Consider the following 14,998-nt stretch of genomic DNA (forward strand, 5'->3'; position numbering starts at 1 on the left):
CCACCTCTCACTTGCTCAGTGCTGCTCCCTGAACAGTCCAGTGCCAGCCAAGGTAAGAGGATTTACCAAATTAAGAAGCAGAAAGGGGAAGATTCACATCCTGAAGAAAGAAAGACCTTTTAAGTAACATCCTGGGTGTTTTCTGACCCAAGAGGTATCCAAGAGTCCATGGACCAGCCCATGCAGCAAGAGCTGGATCCTTCCAGTTCCATCAGCCTTGAATGGGCTGGTGAGGAGGGAAGCAGTTTTAGAACGTGGGAATGCTGGCAAGAAACACAAAGATAAGTCTTTTGGGGATTCAAGAGCTCAGCATGGACAGTCAGAAATGTGTCCACAGGTTCCTAATCCATCCTCCATCCAGGCAGTCTCCTACTCTGACACCACACTCTGGAACTATTCATTGACCTATGAATTGGCAGGTAACTGCACATTTGCTGAGCCAAGGGCCTGAAATTAATTCTCTTTAAGCTGCTATCTCAGTCCACCCTTCCTTCTCTCCCTCCCCCTTCTTTTCATTTTTATAATTAAAACATCTGAAAGTACTGCTTGTTGGGTGGTATTTCCAGCTTCAGTCATTGCTGGCTCCAGCATAGGAAAACTCCTCTTCTCTTCTGAATCAGATCATTTGGATTCTTCTGTGTGAACCATTTTCTGTATTGCTTGGCTATTTTTTAATGATATTTTTATTTGTATTTTCAATGGCTGTGCAAGAGCTCAATTGATACGGCCTGTGTGAGTATATTTTGCTACATAAACACAATTATTTTTGTTATATACACCCACCCTGTGTAAGAAATGACATTGTAGGCTCACAAAACTGTAATGCTTCCCATATGCTGAACTAACTGGCTGTCTCAATGGATCAAATATAAATATTGATGCAACATGTGCCATTTTACAAATTAATCATGTACAGAGCACGCTGGTTATGACAGATTGACCCACAGTGCCAATTCTTCTTGTCCATAATATCCAGTGTCCATTGACACTTCCAGGGATGGACCACATGAAACAGGAATGTCCATATGAGAGCAACTGAAATTCAGCTCTGAGGGGAAGAGGATTCTTATTTTTCTGTTTTAAACACTTTTGACTTGTGGAGGGTTGTGAGTGTCTGTGAGGGGTTGAACAGGAGGTGAGTCCTGGTCTCCCTAATCAAGCAGTTCATCTCTGAGCTACTTCTAGTTCTGTTACACAAGAAATTCGGGGTGATGGATTGGAGTCCATGTGGAATTCAGCTCAGGAAATATCCTCCTGTCACTTCCCAAGCCTTCAGATTTCATGTGAGTCAGAGCAGCTCTGCTGGAACAGGAGCTGGACACTCCTATTTTACATCAGCACTATCTCATCTGCTTTGGATCTGCAGTGACACCTGAGCACTGACTGTGCTTACACCCCTCAGCAGCTCCTGGCGTTCTAGAAACAACAATTCTTAATAACCACTTATTCACATACAGAGATTGAAGGGTTTGTGTCAAAACCCCTGTGAGAACATGCAAATAATGCCAAGCTTTTTCCCACCCCAGCAACTCCTTTGCTTCTGTCCCATTATATGCTTTTCATGGGATAACATGGAAGAAAAATAAGGGCAAGCAGCATGTTTTTACTTTTTCTCACACCCCACTGTAAAGTACATTCAAAAACTAGTTTTGTCTTGGTTTTGTCTCTACATCTGACTCACCAAAAGCCCTGACACTCTTTTTAAGCCCTCAGATTACAGGGCTACAGACCCAGAAATGGGAAAAAAAAAAAAAAAAAAAAGGCAATTACACAACAGGTTTCTGTAGATCAGACAATCCTTCTGGATTCTGTGCACATACATTAAATAATTTATCAAAGCACAATGCTAAGCCAAGTTGTTGTATGGAGACAAGCTACCCAGTCTGGAACATCTTGTACCACAGTTTGTAGTGCAGGAATATGAATAATACATGGAAAACACTCCAGTGAGGAGACAAAGCCAGAACTGGATGCATCAATCAAGTGCAAAAAGTGGGTACTGAGTGTGCAGAAAACTTGTTTGCCAGCAGCAGGTCCAGAAGACCACTTCAATTTCTCCTCTGCCACTTGTGGCCTTCAGCTGCCACTCTGCCTATCCAATCTGCAGAAACTATTTCTGAAAATCTGTTCATTTTCCAATTTCTGCTCCCTCTTCACACTGTAGGACAATCAGTTAAAGCAGGTGCGATCTGACAAAACATCAATGAGAAAACCACAGATGGAGCCAAACCATCTTCACCTCTTCAACTGCTACATCAGAGCAAAGACTGCCCTCGATCTCCAGCCCAGTCCTGCTATAAAAGGAGGTCTCTCTTCTCAAAGAGACCTTAGATTACACCCTCAAGTAGACTCTGCAGCCCCACTGGAAAGTTCTCATGCTATCATGAGTCTCAGACTAACCCTCCTTTGAGAAGAGCCAGCACAAAGCCCTGTGTGTCACCACACTCAGCTGAGCAGCCTCTCCTCTCCTCACACCTCTGCCCTGGCACATCTGACACTTTTTTTTAGCTCTGCTTCTGCCTCAGTTTTGTGCCAAGCTCAGCAGCACGGAGTGAGGGTCTGCAGGAGCTTAGAAAGCGCTCTGAGTGTTCCCTCGTGGCACACAAAACCATCCTGAGGGAGAACAAAACCCTCAGGGAACCCTCTCTCTGCTACAGATTTTCTGTGGCTGAACAATCTCTGGAGAAAATAAATTCTCCTTGCCAGAAGACTTCAAGAAGGAAGTGTCAAAGCCCTACATTGAACAGGGGTTCTGGTCTGCTCAGGAGGTGGTAAAGGATAAGTGCACTCCAAATGTTCAACCTCAAAATCAACTCTAATAAATAAGGACAGGACAAAATTGAACGAAGAGCTTATGATTCATATAAAAAAGCAAGGGGTAAGTGTATATAAATCAACAAGTCCGGTTGATTTAGGAACTCCTATGCTAAATTTAGGGCTGACTTTGCTCTCTGCTCCTTCTATGCCTGATCAAAGTAATAACCAAATTTACTCACTCCAGCTGCCTTCAGGTGTGAGGGATAAATACAGGGATGCTGCTGCTTTTGATGATTTTATTTCAGGGATAGCAAGGCTGACACCAAAAGGCTTCATTCACACTGTTTAAATCTGAGCTCAGCCAATGGCTTCAAAATGAAACTGCAACAACTTCACAAGGCACAGCTGAAGGAAACCTCCCTTCCCTTAGTGCCCAAGTGCAGCATTTGGAGGCTTCAAAGAATCCGTTCCTGCTTTCCTTCTCAAAACCCTCCTCTCCCTGCAGCAGCTTTTTCTCTGCCATGCTCATCTACATCCATTCATCACCCAGCAGTGATACATGAGTTCCATTTAGGAGCATCTAATGAAGGGAAAAGATCTATTACATTTCCTAGACTAAACGTTCACAGGCAATGGTTACTGCTAATTTGTCTGTCACGCTGACAACGTGTCATTCCTGCCTTTAAGAGTCTTTAGCTGGAGGGATGACATAACAAAATAAATAACAGTAATACCACCCTCTGATTTCAGCACTCATTCTCTCCTCCAGGCCCCCTGCAATGCTTGTTGCCAGGCTTTGTGAAGAAACAAGGAGAAGAGTAATTAAAGGGATATGTCAACTAAACTGGTTTAACAGGCAGCTGGTTAGACAGGGATTTGTGGCAAATGGGGCACATGTGGCAAATCTCAGCACTGCACTGGGTGGAAGGCAGAAGAACATTCATAACTCATGTTATAAATGAGCTCCCAAGGCTTTCAAATCTGCTGGGCTTCAGCTGATCATTTCACATTCTTCCTCGGCCAGATGCAAATGGACTGAATGTTCTGAGCTGTCAGCACCTCCCTGCACAGTCCCAGGCAGTTGCCCCCGACTCAGGGTGCAATTTGCTTTTCGTGCTGCACCTCCAAGGCTCTGTGCTCATCAAGGAATTCATCTGCAGGGAGCTGCTGCTCCTGCCTGCAAGAAGCAAACAGACACTGCCATGCTGTGCCATTTCCCATTTGTGGCTGCTCTGAACTGCTGCAGTAACACTGGCCAGCCCAGAGGAATGGTCAGTGGCACACAGCTGGAAAAGGTTATTAATGGGTTTTTTTTCAGTTTTTTTTCAGATACAGCTGAAAACAGGGAAAAACTGAGGAACTTGGGATGCACCACGAACCTGGCTCTCTGCAAAGCCCTTTGAATTATAAAGGACCAAACTTGTACTGGCTCCCCAGACTCTTGCTGTTCAAATTAGAAAGGCTGAATTAAAAATGTCTCTTCAGCACAGGAAACAGTGGGAAGTGTCTCCTGCAGCAGGGCAGAATTCCATCCAAAGATTTGTCACTTCTCTCTTTGCATTGCTATTAGTAAAGCTGCTTTATGCCCCCAAAGCCTCTCTTACACCCAGGTGAATATTGTGCTCATCCACCTCCCTGCCTGGAAGGCTCCAAGCAATAAACATTGGCAGCTCTTAGTCCCTGTTCACAGAAATCAGAAATAAAGCCAGATTTGGTGTGCCCTGTACAAAGAGGAACTCCCACCACAGGATACAAATCTAGATGAGGAGAAGCTCAGAAGAAGAACTGCCAGGAATAATCCAGCACTGACAAGGCTGCAGCAGCCAAGTGAAGTGCCTTTCACATCACTCTTGTGTGTGCAGCAAACTTTGAACACGTGCTACGTGATTAGGAGAGAGAAAACCCACCAAGTGTCTGCCCTGTCACAGTGTCTGTGACAAATGACCCGAATGCAACTGCAACACATCACTGGGACCACCCATAAATGACTTCCTGTCATTTATGATCTTTAAATAAACATTTTCTCCTCTCCCTTCCCTTGTCCAAACCCTAAATCTCCAGTTAGGATGGGTTTAACAACTCCATTACATTTTCAAGGGACCTGTAAGACCAGCTCTAAGAGATGCCCTCCCTGAGCATTCAGTGTGCTGTCTGAATGCTCAGCAAAACAGAAGAGTTTGATTGCAAAGATCTCCCACACCTAATTTTGGTTCTGTATGTAAATTAATTAGAGAGAGGCCCTCACACCTTCACTCTAAGGAAAAGGGAACCAAAGGAGCCAAGGGGCAACTGGTATTGAAAAGCTTCCTCAGTGTTTCCAGGCAGGAACCAGGTGGACCTGAAAAGCATCACGATTCTGGCAACCTACCACGTGTAACAGGGCAGTGACAATTTGTAATCCAGTTTGCAGCTCCAGCTTTCAGCAGTGATTCCTCTAATAGCCAAAAAGGAGCAGTTAAGCAGGCCAAGATTTCCACTCCCATCTGCTCCCCTCACAGAAGTCCCTTCCCACCCAAGCCATTTGATGACTACACACGAGCAAATGTGATCACTGAACATTCCCAGCTGTTCAGCAGTAATATCATAACTGGGGCGTTTCAATTCTTAGCCCAACACACGGGGCTGTGGAGCACTTGCCGTGGGTCTGATACAACAGGGTTGTGCTCTCACCTCAGACACAGCCCCCCAGCCACCCACAGAGATGCTGCCCCCAGGCTGTGCCTGACACTGGAAATAAAACAAGAGAAGGTTACTCCACCTGGCACTTGCCATGCACACACAGGTCGGTCTCGTAGGGCCCACAGGGAGTCCCATCCAGGACTCTGTCTGTCACCAGCACGGGAGAATCCTTCCCCAGGGGAGAGCAGAACAGCTCACATGGCTTATCTGGAAAAGGCAACACAACAACTGGCTTTAGGAACAGCACAGGCAATGGGGATGTGATGTCAGTGTGAATGGATTTGGGTATCTCATCTTGGAAGGAACATCAGCCTGTCAGTTTAGGCCTGGCATTTTACCACTTCAAAATATCAATATTCGAAGGGTTACACTGGAGAGATTAGGCTTTTAAGGTACAGAAAACCATCCAGTCAATGCACATTCAACAGTCCGAGAAGAATGACCAAGTGACCGTGTGAGCGTCTCAGGCTCGAGCCAGTGATTTCAGAAGAACAAGTTCTCCAGTCCATTTCTCCTCCTGACAGACCAACTCCGTGCATCAGTGTGCCAGTAAGAACACTTAGATACCTACATTTAAAGCATTCTTGCATTCATATTACTTACTATATTCTTAAACTGCTATTTGTGGCCCTACAAACATTCCTGGCAGCAAACTGTGCTGCTAGAATAGCTAGAGAAAGAACCCCCAAATAACTGGAAATACATCAGGAGAGAAAAGTTGCATCTTTCATCCTTGCTAATGACAATCATTATATAGGGGAAAGCTGCTATTACGTTTATCTAGAGAAGGAGTTAAGTAAAAAAGCCTTTTCAAACATTTGTATTATTAACTGGCAGCATTCAGCAGTGTCAGGGTTTGCTGACTGCCTCTGCCATATGTTTAAGGAACAGATAATTAGGCAATATAATGTTTTTTCCTCTGGAGCTGATTCTGCTACTCATGGACTTCATCCAAGGAAGAATCTACAGACCCTCAGCAACCCATAGCTCCTGATTGGAAATGGAGACAGGAATGAAACAGCTCACCCCTGGAAAAAACTGGGAGTTTTCTGTGACTGAAATGAGTCAGGGAAGTAGCTCTGCATTGTGCATTCACCCAGTAAAACTGTTCAGGAAGTGGGGCAGAGGGGAACAATGAGCAAAATCAGCCTGTCTCCTGGGGCACTTGAAGGAACTGTGCTCTTGGGGGGTGTGCTGTGGGAACTGAAGTGCTGCCTGTGCTCTTGTCCTGCCATCAGACCTCATCTGTCAGTGCTGGCACAGGAAAGGGCTTATCCAGTGTCTGGTCTTCTGGTGTCAGCTCCAACACCACCCTCCCCTGTGCAAGGATGTCTTTGGGATGCCCAAGTCAGACCAGCCTGGTGTGCTTTTCAGCTGAGTGCAGGAAAGATGTTTATTCCTCCAGAAAGGACAGTATTTCACATCCCACCAACATCTGGTTGAATAGCAGATGAACAGTAAGATTCAGCATTAAAGGAATGTAGGTAGGATAGTCAATCATGCTGACATGCCCCAAATTGACACACATCAAAAATGTCCCAGGGAACCCATCTTAATCAGTTCCAAACTAACTTGGACTTTGTAATGTTTAAATTCCCAAATCCCTGCCTGTTCACACTGGGAATCAGATTAAGGCACTTCTCTCCCAGTGTTACAAAAAGAGGAGCAAAGAACTGACAGCCCTGTTATGTTCTGTTAAGAAGGCTCAAAGGGCAGCAGGGCAGCACCCAGAACAACTCATTGTAATCAGTCTTTCAGCTGCAGCTTAGGGAGACATTTTCCAACCTTCTCACCAGCAAACGGGAGTCCCGCAGATGAAATCGAGAAGCTGCAGTAAAAAGAACAGCAAAGAATTCCAGAGGAGGATGAGAAAACTCACCATCAACGATGACAGCTGTCAGGAGGCTTTTCTTCTTGTTGCTGTACCTGTCATGGGCCTGGCACTGCTGGTCCCTGAAGCTTGGCACCCCTTTGGGGCAGGGTAAGTTCTCACACACCGTGTGCTCCACGCTGGCTCCACGGCAGTTCTTCCCACCCGGCCCTGGGCTGTGGCAGGAAAGACAAACCAGGGTCAGCACCAACCACCCAAGGCAGAGGCAGCATCCCAGAATATTTCACCTTTCTCCTCCCACCATTTGCTTTGCCTCTGCCTCAAGCGCTCAGAACAAAGTCTGCTCAGCACGTGCCCTCTAAGGCTGCCTTCAGCAGTCTGAAATTAGGGTAACACAGAAGCAGCTGCAACCTGCACTGTAAACAGAAAAAACATCTCAGCAGCAGATAATCTCCCCCCATGAAAACCACTCCATCTTACACAGTTGTTTTCTAAACATGCAGGAAAGGCCACCACTCCAGCACTGGGATTAAGCACCTGCAAAACCTATTTGTTCTCATTTATGAATCCCCAGAGAAGAAGGAAAACTCAAACTCTCAACAATAGTCTGCATTTTCTTTGCAAAATAAACCAATGCACAAACAAACAAAAAAAAAGCCTTGGCCATCCTAACAGATGATTTCTTCAGCTACTTGCTGACACTCTCCTGAATCTGTCACATACCCATCTCTCCCTAGCCGTAATCAGCAAAGATGGATAAGGTCATGTTCTGACTTTTCTTTAACAGATGGCTATAAAAAGCAACTCCAGCCAAATTCTTGCTTCACTTCATTTTTGTGGGTTCATCCTCGTGTCCCTTGCACCTTTCCAAATGCTGAGGCCCAGAGTTTGGGCACTGGAAAAGAATCTGAAGGGAGAGGTCTCTGTGAGCCCAGGCCATGAGCCCCGTGTGCTGTGAGCTCAGGCACTGCCTGTGATTCCCAACAGAGTAATTCCAGCCCACCCTGGCACTGCCTGAAACAGGGACTGTGTGAGATCTGGTAGTGGTTTTGTCTTCAACCCCCCTGTCCAACAGGAGTCCAAAGCCCAGACAAGAGCACGAGGCAGCACAACCCCAAAAACTGCACATGCACTCTGGCTCATGACACAATCCTCACAACCATGTGGAGGCAATGCATGTAACTGCTCAAAGAAATTACAGAGAGGAAAAACCAAATCAAACAGTGAAGCAACTGGTTGAAAAATACTGATAGTCCCACAGGCTCAAGAGTCAGCTGGCAGGAGTAGAGATTCCTGTTAAAAAAAAAAAAAAAAAACCAAAAAAACACAACATCCCAAGACCAAATATATATAAAATAAGAGATAAATCCCTCAGCCAGTATTTTTGGAGAGTGAATAAACCAGCTGCAGGAGTGGGCTGATGCCAGGAATCTGAAGCAAAAGATCACGTGTGTATCCCCAGCCAAGAATGTATATGAGCAAGAGAAGTTTAAAATCAGCGTGCAGTGTTGGAGGGAGCATTTCCTGTGATTTAGGGAACGATGATGAATGGATTAAGGTTTGGTCAGCAAAGCAACCAGTTCAGATGCTTGTTCAGGAAAATCAGCTGGTAAGAATCAAACCTGGACATTACAGACATTCAACTGCAGCTCGGTGTTATATAAGGAGAGGAATAAACAAAACTATCCCTTTCACATGAGCACAGGTCAACAGCAGCCAGTGTGAGCCTATCCATCACCCAGGCATGCCTTCAGATGGACCGTGCTGCTAGCCAGAATCTCAGCCCCAATTTAAAAAGCAAAGCTTCCTGGGATTTTTCTGTGGAGGAAACCCCAAAATCTGAATAAAATTCGAGGTACAGCACTTGGAGGGCTGCTCCCAAAACTGGGAGAACTTATAATGCACACAAACAGGGGGGGGCAGTTAAATGGCACCATGGTAACCTGTTCAGGCCTCCCATATGAGAAAGAGAGTTCCAGATGGGCCTCAGCTGACCTGAGGGATGAAGGACAACACACAGGAGATAACAACACTTTCATTTTCTCCTGACTCAGAACAAACCAAAGCAGAGAGCATAGGATTATTTATAGTCCCTGTTCAAGAGCTAAACAGCACCCATGGCACTCTGTGAGTATGAAAACTTCCCTTTTCTCTTCCTGACATACAGAATAGCTCCAGGTGCTTTTCCAACACAGCTCTGGGACACTGTGAGGAGCAGCGTCAGCCACTCCTCTGCTTGCCAAGCCCAGAGCCAGCACTCCCTGCAAAGCTGATCTCTAATAAGACATCCACTCAGTTTGGGCTGTAGATCCAGATCAGCCCCCTCCATTCACTGCAGCGCTGGAAGGGAAACCCAGCACCACCTTTCCTACCAAACGACACGTTCTCAGTTCAATTTTATCCATGTTCAAATCACTGCAACGGGGCCACTCCCAGTGGAGAGCAGCCCGCTGAGGCGAGGACTTACGGGGGGTTGTCGCATTTCCTCTGCCGGAAGCGCACGCCGGTGCCGCAGGTGCGGCTGCACATGCTCCACGCGCTCCACGCGCTCCAGTCCCCGTCCACGTGCTCGGGGATGGGAGTCTTGCTGACACACTCCCCAGCTCGGCACCACTGCAAGGGAACTGCGTTAGCACAGCCCGGGAGGAAGCCCCGATCCTGCAAACGTTCCCGCTCAGGTGGATTTGAGGGGGTGTCGGAGGGGTTCCCACAAGCCCGGGTTTAAGTTTCCGGGGGTTCGAGGTGAGAGGGAGGTGGCAGAAGGAGAAAGGGAGGGGGTGAAATATAGAAATTGAAGTGTCACTCTCAACAAACCCCTGAAGGCAGTTCTGTCATTGAAAAATACAACCACAGAATTGAGCCTCTGGCTTTATAAAGCAGATTATTACCTAAGTGCAAAGACTTAAAGCCCCACTATTCACAGAAAGAGAGTCCAAGAAATTACACCCCAAAGCAATGCCTTCATCAGCACCATTCCCAGGATGCACCAAATAATTGAAGTATTTTGGACCTAACTTGGCTCAAAACCCCAAACCCTTTGATTCTAATAGGTTGTGCTGGCTCCTGACCAAGCAGCAAACTTGGCCTGTCCAGGATGTGACACTGCTAAGAGAGTCACCAGGACTCCTGTAGTGACAAAAACTCAGATCTAAAAACCTTTTGTCTCAGTTTCCTGGACCCAGCTTTTTCCAGGACCCAGCTTTTCTTCTCACTGTTTATTTGCTAGCAGAGAAAAATTCTTTAACCTTTGATTTCAGCAACAAGCTTTTTAATTCTACCCCTTCTCACCTCCCCAACCATACAGTATACAAAAAATATTAGAATCCAAAACCAGTTAAGTGGTGGGTGGCAGTCACCAAACCAGTCAAGTTCCACAGTATATACAGCAAATTATACCTCTGAAAAAATGAAATATCATTGAATTTGAGCTCAAACATTTTGAGCTACGATTAGAAACTATAAAGCTTTTAAGTGGCCTCTTTTTCTTTCCCCACTTTCCTCCGCTCCTCAAATGCTCGGCACCCTTTCTATACCTCAAATACAGCCCAGAACACAACTAGCTCAGCTCACACTGAAAAACTCCTCCCTGAGGAAACCCCAACAGCAGCTCTGAGCAGAGGTGACGGCAGAGGTGACAGCAGGGAGTGGCCTCAGCAGCAAGCCCTGGGCTTCTCCTGCAGTTTGTAGAGTGCCTTGACCACAACAACTTCACCACTGAAACCTCCAGAAGCTCCTGAAATTCAGGAAGAGTTAACCCAAACCAGCTGCTAATCGAGCAGTTTCTCTAACAGAATCAGCAGAAGATACAGGTTTATGGTAAATGCAGAACATCTTGGAAAGGTTATTGCCAGTGATGGAAAGCCAGAAGTGCTGCTGAGTGGTTTGATTACCTTGTCTGCGCCACACTCGGTGCCATCCAGAGGGGGGTCCAACTTGGTCTTACAGGAGGTGTCTCCTTCCACCAGGCACCAGAGCCCAGCACACATCAAATGCTGCAACCACAAAGCAAAGGGGGGGGCAGTTATGACTTCTGACACTTCAAAGCTCAGGCAGACTTTGGCAAGTGAATCCAGAGGCATCCACTTGGTTTGGGAGCAATTATTTTTTAAGGCTCGATTGGCATTAAGTGGTGGGGCTGGAAACATGAAAGAGACTGACGGATGCCACTGACAGGAACCTTCCCAAACCAAGAAGTGTGTGTTTTTTAAGCAGATTTCTTTTCAAAAGAATAAATCTGGTTCCTCAAGAAAGGTCAAGTTGGGTGCTTTGGAACCACACCACGTGCCTAGATGTCCCAGATGCTTAATAAGTCCTGTTTTTAAAAAAAGATACTCAATTAACACCTGTTGGTAGCAATAATGAGCCAGCAATGGCCCCTGGGGGAAGGGGCAAAGAGGAAAGGGCGTGCAGGGATGTTAGTGCTGACCACAACTCTGGGATCTGCCAGATGGATATATTCTCAGAATTTGAGAAAAAGAACCAGCAAAAGGGGCCTTTGTGGCATCAACACTTTCCACAGCATCCACCATGCTTTGCATTCCATGGAAGTGGATGATTTCAGAACAGTGCTGCATAGCTGAGCATCAAAAATAAAAAATAAAAAAAAAAGAGTTACATTTCTTTCCACTATTGTTCACATTTCAACGTAATGGTAAAAAGATGAGAAGCCTGACTCCAGTGCCAGCTGGTCTTGTCAAGATTTATTGCACCTCATTAAATAGTTGAGTCAACACACTTCAACCTTATGGGTTCTTTTCCAGTGTACTGTAAGAGGCTGTGGGGGCATGTGTGTGTTTGGTGTACAGGCATGTCTGTATAAAGCTGATCGTGTCCATATAAAAGAGATCTGTACAAGAGAGGGTGCAGATCAGATAAATCCCAGTCCCAGTGATGATGTAGAACATACTGAAACAAAACAGCTACCCCAGCAGTATCTGCATCCTGCTTTTCATTCCACATTTCTTTCTGGAAAGAGGATTTTGCACTATTTCAACCCAAAATCTGGAAGCAGACGACACAATCCAGCGACATCTGCATTAACCACAACACAGAAAGCCACTGTCACACAAACAAACAAGCACCAGCAAATACACCAGGGAAGCCTGAACCAATGAATTTCCAAGACATTTTCCCTGAACTAAGAGAGCATATGGGAAAATATCAGGCTCTAGTAATTTTGACTAAATGACTGTGACTAATTAGTGGTTTACCCACAGCTCTGAAAGCACTTAAGCACCAATCAGCCAGAAGGACATCACACAGTGTTTTGTGGATAGGTACAGTGAGGCACAAGCACTGGCAAGGCAGAGATTTCACAACTTGCTGAGAAATCCTTTGGTCCACACCAGAACTCCCAGATTCTCCAAATCCAGCCTTCTGGAGAGGACTAAAACCCAAAAGTATATCAATTAACTAACCAAAGGTTCTACAGAAAGAACACTAATCCAGACAACAAACCACAGTGTGAAAGCACCACCAGCAAGGCCTCCTTCCAAACTGTGGCCGGGGAACGTTGGTGTGTAAAATGAAGGGAAGCTTTGGAGATCAAGGATGCAGACAGCAAGTATTTCCACTTTTCCAAGCTTCAGTCCCTCTCTTTCTTAAAATCACAAATTTAGAGCAGAATGTGAAGAGAAACACTCCAGCCCGATCTCTTGAATGATCCAGACAAAAATCTTGCCCCCAGAAGGAAAACTTTTTTCTTCTGTTTTCTCTCAGAAAGACATCCTGGCTGAAGATGTACTGGAATTCCCTAAATCCCTAAAGAAGTTGTCCTGGACACACAGGAGCACCATTGCTAAATAGCTGAGCATTAGGCAAGGCCAGTGTTGGTTAAGCTTCAGCTTCAAGTCCCTGGATCACAAACTATGTGTAAACTGGGGTTGAATTTCCCTCTTTAAAGCAAAACTGGGAGGAGGAAGGGGGTGGTGATGGAAACAAAAGTCAAAAAAAACGAAGCAGCTTTTTGTGCAATTTCAGTTAGCAAGCAGAACTCCTCCAGAGCCCAGGAAAACAAGGAAGGTGATAAATCCAGCTGACATTCCCAGCTATGAGCCACGGTGTGGGGATGCAACGGGCAGAGACCACCTCAAAAAGTGGGTCTGTACCTGCAGAGCTCCAGGACTGGGCCCAGCCTATGAATTATGAATACAGAGGGTGCAAATATTCACATACATGTGTGTGTTTGTGTATACATAAATGCATATATGTGTGTGTGTTTGCTTATATATATTTATATCTGAGTACACACACACAGAATTACAGGGAAATAAAATAATCCTCTCTCTCAGCAACACCAACCTTTCTGAAACTTCCCATCTTCGAGGGATGGAAAACATTGGATTTTTATAGCATCCCTGTGTTTGATTCCGAATCCTAAACGCAAAGCACATTTCAGGAAACACTTACAGAAAAAGCTCTGTGTTCTGGTGCCACACCACTACAAAGCCTCAGCCCTCGTTAGTGCGACGCATTTAATCGAGCTCTCAGATACCCCGGCAAAGATGAAACCATCAGCTCTGCTGTTGTGCGTCCCCAAGACGTTTTATCGTGTTAATAGCTCATTTCTAAAGGGATCGTGTATCCTCCTCGGCTACAACAGAGACCCAAACAAAACCCCCCCATTAAGCAGAGCTCCAGGGAAGCAGTCACAGAGTGACTTTTTAATGGTTAAACAACCAACAGTTGTGGGGAAATATCCACGGGAGAAACGGCAGGACTTGAAAGGAGGTGGCTGTAGGTGAGTGGCAGCTCGGAGCTGACACCGATACAGAAGAAGCCATAAAAAGGACTGTATTGCTGCTCATCCTGCACTCAGCAACCAGCTCTCAGATGGCAGGTCCCTGCCTGCAAAGCGTTCAATAAAGTGCCAGTGAGGATTTTCCAACGATTGATATTCTGCGCTGGAAAAATATTGATTCGTTGAAGCTGTCTGTGGGGAAAGGTCATCTTTGGATCAGCTCCCAGTTTGAAATATTTCCAAGAGCAAAATAAAATTTAAAAAAAAAATAATAATAAAAAAAAAAAGAGAGATGGCTGTTGAAAAGTAGTATTTCAATAAAAATTTAAAATTGCTGGTTTAAAATAAAATGAAACGCTTTTTCAACCGAACCCTTAAGCAATTTTATACAGAGAGAAAGTAAAATTTCAAAAATTGAAATAGAACAAAATTTTTAGAAAGGTCTCTCAGAAACTCCTGGGAGATAGGAAAGCTTGTCTACACGGCTGTTAAAAACCAGTCCCGAGGGAGGTCACGATCTGGAAACTCCCGAGCTTGGAGAGATCTGCTGGGCAGGGGAACAACCTTCCACTGACAGCTGTGACAGCGGCATCCATCTGCCAAGGGGGCCTGACTGTGCCAGGTGTTTTCTCCTCCTCAAAAGAACTTGCAATCTAAACAGACTCCTGGGAGCTTGGAGATGAAGGAAGTTTTATCCCGCTGTTACAGGTGGAAAGATGAGGAACAGAAAGGGATTAAATGTTCCTCTGCTCAGCGTCACAGCCACGGGCTCCCAGCGCCTGCTGCAGCTGAATCCAGGGTAAAACCAGAGACAGCTCCTGGGATCCTCCCAGGAACATGTCTGGCTCTGGGCCTGCCCACCTTTCTCAGCTTTCCATACTTTTTCACCAGACAGGCTGTTTTGAAGGGGGTGTTTGTGGCTCCAGCCCACGTGATGATCATCTTGTTTTTGCAGAACTTACAGGAACTCCTGTGCACATTACACTTTGGAG

General features: G+C 45.6%; 1 protein-coding gene across 1 annotated transcript in view; it reads right to left on the minus strand.

Annotated features, from left to right (window-relative positions):
• The window catches only part of ADAMTS17 (ADAM metallopeptidase with thrombospondin type 1 motif 17), a 155,545-nt gene that overhangs the window by 56,532 nt on the left and 84,015 nt on the right, over positions 1–14,998 (minus strand). The window contains exons 11-14 of the mRNA XM_027904260.1: positions 11,158–11,259; positions 9,735–9,880; positions 7,316–7,482; positions 5,516–5,643 (exon numbers count right to left, since the gene is read on the minus strand). Coding sequence (XP_027760061.1) covers positions 5,516–5,643; positions 7,316–7,482; positions 9,735–9,880; positions 11,158–11,259 — 543 coding nt within the window. The remainder of the gene's footprint in view (positions 1–5,515; positions 5,644–7,315; positions 7,483–9,734; positions 9,881–11,157; positions 11,260–14,998) is intronic.

Source organism: Empidonax traillii, unplaced genomic scaffold (genome assembly GCF_003031625.1).
Source record: "Empidonax traillii isolate 1590-97213 ecotype Southwest subspecies unplaced genomic scaffold, ASM303162v1 scaffold1030:size276291, whole genome shotgun sequence".
NCBI lineage: Eukaryota > Metazoa > Chordata > Aves > Passeriformes > Tyrannidae > Empidonax > Empidonax traillii.